Source organism: Nyctereutes procyonoides, unplaced genomic scaffold (genome assembly GCF_905146905.1).
Source record: "Nyctereutes procyonoides isolate TBG_1078 unplaced genomic scaffold, NYPRO_anot_genome, whole genome shotgun sequence".
Lineage (NCBI taxonomy): Eukaryota > Metazoa > Chordata > Mammalia > Carnivora > Canidae > Nyctereutes > Nyctereutes procyonoides.
In genome coordinates, this window is record NW_026575034.1 from 15,346,381 (window position 1) to 15,357,486 (window position 11,106).

The 11,106-nt window shown below is 50.3% G+C and overlaps 1 protein-coding gene across 1 annotated transcript in view; it reads right to left on the reverse strand.

The window, feature by feature from the left end:
• The window catches only part of PARVA (parvin alpha), a 166,501-nt gene extending 155,761 nt beyond the window's left edge, over positions 1-10,740 (reverse strand). Inside the window, exon 1 of the mRNA XM_055317680.1 lies at positions 10,375-10,740. Within this exon, the coding sequence (XP_055173655.1) occupies positions 10,375-10,510 (136 nt within the window). The 5' untranslated portion in view covers positions 10,511-10,740. The remainder of the gene's footprint in view (positions 1-10,374) is intronic.
• Between the last annotated feature and the right edge of the window lie 366 nt (positions 10,741-11,106).

Below are 11,106 nucleotides of genomic sequence, written 5' to 3' on the forward strand. Positions count from 1 at the left end.
GTGTTTGGAGGAGCCCTGCGACCTGGGTTTGTGTCATGGAGGGAGCAGAAATAGGCCAGTAGCCTCACTTTTTTGTAGTCCCACATCATCATCATCCCCAGGAGACTGGCTGTGTTTTCACAAAGAGCATCATTCATGGCTCCTCGGTGTCAGATGGGGTTTTTCACAGAAGAGGGGAGGGGCCACTGGATTTTAAAAGAGATAAGGGAATGAGTGAAGGGAATAGAGTATGATTCAAAGATGAAATAAATGCCCTGACACACCACTCCCAGGGAGGGAGGCTGCCTCCACAAGCGACTCCCCAGAAATGCTCCCTGGGGTACTGGGTGTGATCATTACATGCTCCAACTGGCTCAGATCCACTCTTAGCAGATGAAATGAGACACCTGACTGCTGACTCCTAATGCAGGTTGAGGAAACTGAGCCCTGGAGGCATCAGCCCAACCCACTCTTGTCAAAATTCATCTGAAATTCAGAAGGCTCCCGAGTCCTATCCCTTCTCTTGTCAGCCTGGGGCAGGGAGGGGTTTCTTCCTCTGGCTTCAAGACCCAGCTTGCAAGCACCAGGTCTCCTGAGGAGTCCTCAACCCCAGCAACTTTAATTTGTCCACTGTAGCCCTTAGCTCACAGTCTTGCCGTGACTCTCCAGTTGTGGTTACCGAGTGTGCGGCAAGTCCAAGAATTCAGAAATTGGGAAGTAGGGAGGAAGGGATTAAGATAAGGAGGGACTCCTTGACCAAACCTTCACTGGGTCTCACATGAAGTGGTGAGAACTCAGCGGGGCAGGGAGTGGCTGTGACTCCCAGGAGAACTTCAAGGACGACCCTTCCCAAGGCACCTTGGGCCCTGTTAGAAGAGTGGGTACTTGGGATGATACACCGGGCCACACATGGATGAAAGGATGGCCTCTAGAGAATGTTCTGGAATAAAGACCTGCCTGTACTAGAGCTTACTGTGAACATGTTACTGGCCAGCCAGGAGGGAAATCTGCACTCCCCTCACCCATTATCCTCAGCAAACAGAAACCTTCCATCTAACAATGCTGATTTTACTTTCAGCCTACTGGGAAGACTACCAGACCCAAAAGCAGGGTTCTCTCTCTGACTATCAAAGATAAACTATCAGTATTAATTAAGCAAGACAACTGTCACCCTTTGACCCTATAACTGTATTTATGGGGCTCTAGTCAATGAATATTATTAATTTTTTTAAAAAGTTTTTTTAGGCAACCTTATTTCTAGGAAAAAAAGACTGAAAGAACTGGTTACACAAGCAAGAGGACATTCAATGAATACTATGAACCTATAAAAAGTAGGTTTACTAAGATTTGCAACACAAAATATATTCATAAAATGAAAAATAACAGAATTTTGATCTATATAATATACACGGCATACTTACAAATTATTTAAAAAAAAGAAAAAAGGCATAATGAAGAAAAAGACTAGATAGAAATAAATAAAAATTCTAATAGTGATTGTCTCTGGGAGGTGGAACTTGCATGGCTGTTTTCTATTCCCATGAATCCCAGAAGCATTGGTTAGTTTTACAATGGGAAAAAAAAAAAACCACACACTTTAAAAAAAAATTGATGTTAAGCATTTCAGTTCATTTTTCTTTCCCCCAAGAGAGTACACAGTAGTAAAGACTACTTCTGTTTCAACTGATTAAGTTCACCGCTTCTCCCGCCCATGGCCTAACTTCTCCCTCAGGCTGGTTTGAAGGGAACGGAAGGACTCCAGCCACAGAGGGGGTTTTTCTAAGGCTTTGGCAGGCTGGTGTGTTCACAGCAAACAGAATTATCACTCAGTAAATGCTAGTGGAACCAGATTTGGGGCAAGTCCTCCAGCGATCAGAACTCCGTGCAAATGCAGGTCCCAGGCCAGAGCAAAGGTGAAGCAGCTACAATTCACAGACGGTGCATCGGGCCAGCCTCTCCTTCGAGTAGGTCCTTTTCCTTGGTGGGTCCGAGTGGGGAGCATTGCAGGGATGGAGCGCCTTTGCTACGGAGTAATGATGGGAGCCCTGCTCTGGCTGGTTTTCGGATTTCCCTGGCACCTAGTGAGGGATGGAAGCTGAGAAGCTCAGGAAAGGACAGGCAGGTTGGAGAGGAGAACCAGCAAGCTTTGGGGAATTACAGGAATTCTGAACCTCTTGCAGAATTTTGATCTAGACCTTTCTGTGGTCTCCCCCAGACTCTGCCCAGAGGCTGTTTCACCTCAGTCCTGCATCATTCAAGCACTGTCACAAAAATGTGCAGCACCATCTCCACAGAGCAAGCTTTTTGGGATGAAAACAGAGAATACCAGCCTCTACACTCAGACCGGTCTACACCCTTGACCGGCAGGCTCCCTGCCTCCACTGCACCATCACTGTCCATAGGTACTAGGACCCAAACTTCTGGTCTCCAGGGCCTGCACGTGCTTAGCATTGAAGAGCAGGGCCAAGTGATAACGTCCTTCCACAAAGGGTAAAAAGATTCCAGGCAGGAGGAGGCAGGTTCATCACACACATGCACACACGTGCACACGCAGCCAGAAGTTGAGGCCTGGATGGAGTCAGGGGACCAGAATGGTCATCCAAGGTTAGAGAGAGCTGGAAGGAACCTGGGGACACCCTCAGGAGGAATCAGATGCCCACTGCTGATTCAGGCAGTTAGTTCACCATTTTGCAGGGTATCCGTTTAGAACCTGGTGCCTGGGAGGCACGTCGGTGCCAATGTGAGCAGGCCAGACACAGCTCCTGCCCTCCCAGAGACCACGGGGAAAAGAATAGAAGGGATGAGGGGACCTAAGCCAGATGAGGCCTCCTTGTCCCGGGGGCTCTAGGAATCAGACAACACCTTCACCTTCTACTTTGAAGAAGTTCGTCCGATTTCAGGCTGCAGAGCACGCTGAAAACTTAACAGGTTTATACCCCCTTTTAAAGTATTTTATTTTTAAAAGTTTTTTTTAATTACTAAAATTGTTATAGAGCTTTCCCCAAACGCATTCTTTTTTCCATGACAGTAAATGGTCAATGGATTTTAGATGCTTACACATGTTTACATGAGGATTTCATCTCTTCTGTAGTAATGGCTAAAACATAATTATGAACAGTGCTTGTTAACCAAATAGAGATATTCCATGAGACAACGACTCCTAATATGGAGGTGTCCTTGGGCCAGGGCCCACTTATCCTGGCTCCCATCTCCTCCTCCCGACACAGAGGTGCCTTCATTAGTGGAGGAAAGAAAGAGGTCTTTGTGATGATGTCATTCCCAGACCACCCTACACAGACAATAAAACTGAATTTGAGAGAAGCCTGGTGAAATGAGAGCTCAGAAATCAGAGAATACCAGAGCTGCAAGGGCTCTCAGAGGTTATGTAGCCTAATCCGCTGATGTGAGAAATGGGCAAAGAGGAAAAGGCCCAAGATTACACAACCAGTTAGCAGGGGATTATTTTCACCAAGGTAAATATGGGGAAATTCATTGCATGGAAACTCCGGTATCATTATGCGCTAAATATTACGCTGGGCAGGAGGGCCACAGGAAGGGGGCTCTCACCATGGTGTGTGATGTGCACGCCCGATGGTCACGGTGGCCAGTGCTACAACAGAACCACGGGCAAGGTGGCAGGGGATCACAGAGAAGGAAGCACCTCACTCCCTGGGGGAGCTAAGGAAGGCATCCAGCAGAAGGGGATATCCGAACTGGGTTTTAATGATTGAGTAGGAGTTTGTTGTATAGGAGTTTGTTGTATAGGGAAAGGGAGAAGGCCATTCCATTCCAGAAATATGAAACAGCACATATACAGGTTAAAACACATGAAAGAACATGATGCATTTGGGTAACACAGTGGTTTGGTGTGGCTAAAATGGAGGCTTTTTGAAAGGGAAACAGAGGCAAGACCATAAGGGGAGCAACTGAGAAGGTCTTAAATACCATGCTTAAGAAGTTTGCCCCGAGAGGGCATTATCTTTGTGTTTAAAACAAACAAACAAACAAAAAAAACAAACAAAAAAATGGTATATTGGCAAAAGCATGAAGGGTGAATTGAACAAAAAAGGACCAGAGACAGGGAGACTAGTGGGATGGATATTGCAACATTTCAGGTGGAAAATAAAAATGGTAAAATTAGAAAACAAATGAAAGAATCTCGAAGATGACAAAGAGCAGTTCTGGGGCCTGAGCTGAGGCGGGGACAGAAGGCAAAATCCACAGGCCTCCTGGAGAGTGGGCTGCACATGGGGACTGAATAGGGCAGGGGTGGGCAAACCGCCACCCATGGGCTGTGCCAGTCTGCCATCTACTTCTGGTCAGCCCCCTGCTAAGAATGGTTTTCACATTTTTTATTTTATTTTTATTTATTTATTTTAAACGTTCGGGAATTTTTTAAAAGATTTTATTTATTCATGAGAGACACAGAGACAGAGTGAGAGGCAGAGACAGAGGCAAAAGGAGAAGCAGGCTCCATGAGGAAGCCCGATGTGGGACTCAATCCTGGGACTCCAGGAACACACCCTGAGCTGAAGGCAGGAGCTAAACCACTGAGCCACCCGGGCACACCTGGACATCCCTGTTTTCACATTTTTAAATGACTGGGAAAGAACAAGAATATTTTGTGACATATGAAAATTACATGACATTCAAATTTCCAGGTCCATGACTCAAATTTTACTGGAATACAGCCACACATGTTCAATGATCTTAAGGGCAGAATTGAGGACAGGCAGCGGGGCCAGAAAAGTCTTGAATGTTTACTATTTGCCCTTTAAGAAGAGGTTGCCAGGATAGAGGAAGACCACGGCCTTAGACAACTGGTGGGATGGTGGAAGAAGAGGAAATTGGGGCAAGCGCCCAGGTAGCAATGCCCTCGAGGGCATGTGGAACTGGAGGAGCTAGTGATACACCCGGGAGATGGTGGACATATGTGTCTGGACTACAGGTGAAAGGCCTGGATTTGAGATGTGGATTTGAGGGATACCTGGGTGGCTCAGCAGTTGAGAGTCTGCCTTCGGCTCAGGTCACTGTCCCCACTCCCCCCGACCTCATCTCCCTGCTTCCACCTCTGTCCCCTCAGTCACTCAGCACCACACCAGAGCGATCCTGCTGGAACAGAAGTGCAGTCATGTTAGTCCTCTACGTAAACCCTTGAAATCTGCTCATCTCATTCTGAATAAAGGCCCTAGTCATACAATGGTGTCCAGCGCCCTGCACAACCCACCCCTACCCTCAGTCTAATCCCCGAGACCTCACTACCTTCCCAACTGTATCCACTCTCTCCTCCAATCACAGCAACCTCCTTCCTGGCCCTTGACACATCAGGTTCACTCCTGCCTCAGGCCTTTGCATGTGCCATTCCCTCTGCCTGCAGTGCTCTTCTCCAAGATACGCTTATGGCTCTCTCCCTCACCTCCCTCAGGTCCTTATCAGAAATACCCTTCTCAGGAGAGGCTTTTCTAGCCATTCCATTTTACATTGCCAACCATCTCTCAACCCTCACCACTCTGTTCCCTTTCCCTGATTTATTTTGCTCTCAAGCACCTATCACTACTCTAATACAACGCACATAACCTACCAATCTATCTTATTTAAATTAGACTAGTCTTTTCAGAGTTCAGTAAATGATTGCTGAAAGAATGAGGATAGTGGGTCAGGAAGTAACTAGAAGATAAGCAAGGGAAAGCTGTTACGGCAACTCTTTCAAGACCAGAGGTTGAGTAGCTTAAGAAAAAAACCAGTATCAGGAGATCTTCTTCAAATGGGAAAGACTTGGGTAGCCCGGGTGGCTCAGGGGTTTAGCGCTGCCTTCAGCCCAGGGCGTGATCCTGGAGACCCAGGATCAAGTCCCACATTAGGCTACGTGCATGGAGCCTGTTCTCCCTCTGCCTGTGTCTCTGTCTCTCTCTCTCTCTGTCTCTCGTGAATAAATAAATAAAATCTTTAAAAAAAAATGGGAAAGACTTGAGCATATTTATAGAATGTTAGGGGGTAGAGCAACATGAAAGAGACCAAGGGCATCTGGCCGTGCCAGGTCTGGGAGGGACCAGAAATGGAGGGCCTCACAAACAAGGGGACAAGGGACCTCTTTGGAAGGGACTAGAGCAGGCCAGGAGCATGCAGGAGCATGAAAGGAAGTGTAGCTCTGCGCAAGGAAAGGGAAATTGAACAAGTTCATACCTGGTACTCAGTTTTCTATCTCAAGGTGTAGGGGAGAGCTTGAGTAGTGAGGGTTTGAGGCAACACTCTGAAAAATGATTTGGGGAGAAGAGGATTGCTCAGCAGTGCTGGGGGCTCCCCCCACCCCTGGAATCAGACATATGTTGCAGAGTTTGGGGATTTTTCCCCAGTTACACTGGAAGGCCAATGAGGACCAAAGTGGTAAATCCAAGTATTATTATAAAATTCTTAAAGCCCTTTTTGGACACTTCAAGCACTGGACAAATGGAACTCTAAGGGATAATAAATGGATAAGTGATAGGAATAATCATTCCTGCTCACTCAGCTGAGGGCAACTCCAGCTGGCAAATACAATTCAAGATGATGTCCCTGGGGGACGCCTGGGTGGCTCAGTGGTTGAGCACCTGCCTTCGGCTCAGGGCGTGATCCTGGAGTCCCGGGATTGGGTCCCATATCTGGCTCCCTCCATGGAGCCTGCTTCTGCTTCTCCCTCTGTCTGTGTCTCTCCCTCTCTCTCTTTCTCTGTCTCATGAATAAATAAATAAAAATCTTTAAAAAAAAATAGATGGTGTCCCTGAAAAGAGCAAGTCTTGAGGATAGATCTGGAGAAAGAAAGATGAAAGGTGGCCCTTTGGCAAAGGACTCTGAAAGATTAGTCTAAGAACCTACACAAGAGGGCTGCGTATAGCATGAAGGAGGGCTGGAACTGCCAAAGAGAAGATCCAGAGAAGAACAAAAGCTACTTCAATGACAAGTCATGAAAATGGGACTATATATTCTAAAGTGCTGAAGTATGGGGTGCCCAGGTGGCTCAGTCGGTTAAGCGTCTGACTCCAGATTTGGGCTCAGGTCACGATCTCAGCGTTGTGGAATTGAACCCACCTGGGGCTCCACAGTCAGTGGGAATCTGCTGGAGGGTCTCTCCCTCTGCACCCCCCTGCCTGCTCATGCACATGCACGCATGCACTCTCTCTCAAATGGATAATTTTTTTTTAATGCTGAAATATGACATTTTGGAAACAGGAGTATCTGACGTGCAAGGAAAGATCTCTAATTTCCAAAGGGACCAAAGCAGGGTTACCAGGGCTTCACACAGTCATGAGCTACCAGGCTGTCTGCAGAACCTGTAAAATGTTCTGCAGTCTGTAACAAAAAGACTATTTCAAATTTTAAAGACTATGTCAAATTGAGCTATTTGAAGAGTTACCATTCATTATTCATATCATGCTATGCATATTACATACTTTATTCCCATTTTATAGATGAAGAAACAGAGACTTCAAGAGATAAGGACGCTGTCCTAAGTCACAGCAATAAATAAGGGGCTGGACAGGAAACAAACCCAAAGGTGTCTGGTCCCAAAGACCACACTTTTAACCTCCATTTTCTCTAAGGTTACGTCTTCTTATTGAAAACACAGGAGTGATGACTACTTTTGACGTAGTCTTATGAAACGTTATAGTCATTCTATGATGTACGTAGTAGGTATTTGTAGGAAGACCTATTTTTATATGAAATTATTGACTGAATATTCTAACATGTATTATGTGTTTCCAATCTTTGTGTCCTACCGTGGGACACAACAGTTGTCAAATGAGTGAATGGCAGTTTGTGGAGCCAGGAAAATTCAGTGCTCAAGCACTGGGATAATATGTGGATAGGCTAACATCAGTGACCTTGAAGAATCACGTTCTAGACCATTGGGGGGGGAGGGAGTAGAAGAAAGCAGTTTCTGCAAAGCACAGAGCTGTGAGTTTACACAAGATCCAGAGTAAGATCTAGCCTTACTGTTACTGAAGTGATGGTTACTGTTACTGAAGCAGGGCCTGGGAAAGGTCAAGCACTGATCACTGAGATCCAGCACACACTCACCAAGAGCAGGTCATTTCAGACCAACCCAGCTGCCTTCTTTGGGCTCGCAGAACCACCACCTGCAGCGGCAAGCAGCTGGGGCTGGGGGGTGGTGGGCTTCTTCAGAAGCAGCCAACTCACCATTTATATCTCCTGGATTAGTTAATAGGCTGAATAACAGAATCAGGACTTAACAGTTAAGTATAGCAAAGATAAACATTAGCACCTGGTTTTAAATCCCCAATTGCGCAAATCTGCAAATCTGAGATAGGGAAGGGGATGGTTCAGGAGCAACACAAAAATGCTTTTGAGTAAATTGGTAGCCAACTCAACGAGAGAGAACAGTGTGATACAGCTGACAAAATAAGGAAAAGCAGTCTTGGCTGCATTACTAGAACCTGGTGTCTGTGCTAGAACAAAGGAGGGGACAGCCCTGTTCTAAGCTGGGTGGGCAGGACTAGAGCACAGCAAACCATGCGGGCTTCTGGGCAGCTCACTCTGAAAGGGCCTGCTGGTTATTTGCACACCCCCCCACTCCCCATTATGATCTCTGCTCTGCTCCTTGCCCTGAGGGAGCTGACCCCTACACACTGCAGTGTCCAGATACCTTGCCCGGGTGACTTTCCACTGGGCCCTGCCAATCAGAAGCACCTGCAAGGGATTCAAGGGGAAGAAGAGAGAAGACGCAGAGTATGTCCTGTGCCAATGGCTCCATCTGCACATTACTGACAGTCGCTGCGTCCCTCTACAGCTACACTTCCTGCCAGGCAGCCCCCCTTCCATAGCTCCAGCTCTCTGTTGGTTCTGGTGGGCTCCTCTGTCCCTACACCCCAGGTCTAGGAGTGATAACAGCTTCCACATGTCTGTTGCTAGGTTCCTCCTTATCCTTTCTGGCTTAGCCTACCCCTGCCCTCACCTCTGAAAATAGTCCCTTCTCTACAGTATTTTCAAAACCCCAACTGAGTTGACCTTCTGTTTCCTGCAGGGCTCCCAAATGCAACGGAGGGGATAGGAAGCCAGCAGGCCATAAAATCATGCCTATGAGGACCACCTCCTGGAACAGAAGATGCTTGTACTGGTGAAGGGAAGACTTCGGGAAACAGGCTAATCCACTCGGGAAAACGTGAAAGGCCACCATCGGTCTCATTCTCCTGGCCCCACAAACTCTGCAATTTTACAATAAACTTTTCTAAAGAGTCGCAAAGGTGGGCTGAGCACACGCGGTAGGTCACGGAGCTTCAGAGATTCTGAGTTGTTTTTTCTTAGCTGGAGAGCCCACAGGAGGAACACAGTAGGCAAAAGGAGGGCAAAAGGGGCCTTTCTAAGCCAGGACTTCACGATTTGCTCCCAGTTGTATGCTTCGCAGGCAGCGGTTTACCAAGATAGCCAAATCAGGAAAAACATTTCGAGGGATGGTTCTGCTGCTTCTCCCTCCAACACAGAAAATAGACGTTTAGCTCTTTGTATGAAGCCGGACAACTTCTCAGCACAGAAGTCCTCTTTGATGCTCTAGGATAACTCAGGAACAGGGAACTTGCTTCACATCCCGGCCACCCCAGCCTTCAAAAACGGTTATTCCCAAACCACCAAAGCAGTCTAGGAAAAATTCTATCTACGCATCTATGGCTAGAGCTTCTTCTGAACCGTCACTTCGGTTTTCAAAGCAAACACCGGGATGTGACATCTGCCAATGAGACAAAATATCTTACGTGCACATGGGGGGGGGGGGTCGCTTCATTCCACCCTGGTTGGTGGGGAAAAGAGGATGCTTTTTTTTATTTTTTTTACAAGAGCCCTCAGCTCCTGAGTGCACAGAAGGGTCCCACCGCGATGCTGCTTGGATGATGCCCCTAATCCAGCTCTTCCCCTGGGGTGCAGGGGAGCCCCTACCAGAGGCCCGAGCGCTTGGGGGAGCCGCTCATTCATTCGGCGCACGTCCCTACTGCACCCCGGGGGGGGGGGGGCGAGAGCCAGAGGCCACCTCCGCTTCTGCGGCTCCCGGGGCGCCCCACGCGAGCCGCCCTCACTCCGAGGCCTGCGCCGGCCACGAGCCACAGTGCGGCGCCCCGGAGAGTTTCGCAGGGGCCTGGGGAGCGCCCGCCGCGGGCCCCGGGGTGGGGGTGGGGGTGGGGGGCGCCTCCGCCTGGGGGCCGCGGCCGCCCCCTCCCGCCCCCTCCCGCCCCCGACCCCGACCCCGCGGGCCCCCCCAGCCCGAGCGGGAAGGCGGCGGCGGCGACCCTCGGGGCGCGCCCGGCCCCCACCCCGGCCCCGGCCCCCCGCCCCCGACCCAGGCCGCGCGCCCCGGGCCCCCGCCCCCCCCGCCCCCCCCCGCCCCCGCGCCCCGGCCGCGGCCGCGCTCACCCTCCTTGGCCTTCTTCCTCCGGGCCAGCGTCCCTCCGAGCTTCCCCAAGAAGGAGTCATCTTTCTTCCGGGACGGGGGCGACTTGGGGGTGGGGGACTTGGGGGCCGAGGGCGACTTCTGCGGGGACGTGGCCATGGCGGCGCGGGCCGGGACGCGGAGCGGGCGCTGGGCGGGCGCGGCGGGGCCCGGGCTGCGGCTTCCCGAACGGAAGCGGAATTATCCCAGGCATCCGCGGCGGCTCGCGCTCGCCTTTCCCTGCCCTCGCTCCCTCCCTCGCGCCGCCTCCGCCCTGCCCTGAGAGGGGCTGCGCGCTCGGCCCTCGGCCCTCGCCCCTGGGGCCTGCGCCCGCGGGGAGGGCACCCAGCCGGGCCCCTGCAGGGCCTGAGGCCTGGTGTGCGTGTGTGTGCGTGCGTGTGTGTGTGTGTGTGTGTGCATGTGCGTGTGTGTAGGGGAGGGCACCCCAGACCTGCCCCTTGCAGGACCTGAGGCCTGGTGTGCGTGTGCATGTGCGTGTGTGTAGCGGGGAGGGCCCCCAGACCTGCCCCTTGCAGGACCTGAGGCCTGGTGTGCGTGTGCATGTGCGTGTGTGTAGCAGGGAGGGCCCCCCAGACCTGCCCCTTGCAGGACCTGAGGCCTGGTGTGCACGTGCATGTGTGTAGCGGGGAGGGCACCCCAGACCTGCCCCTTGCAGGACCTGAGGCCTGGTGTGCGTGTGCATGTGCATGTGCGTG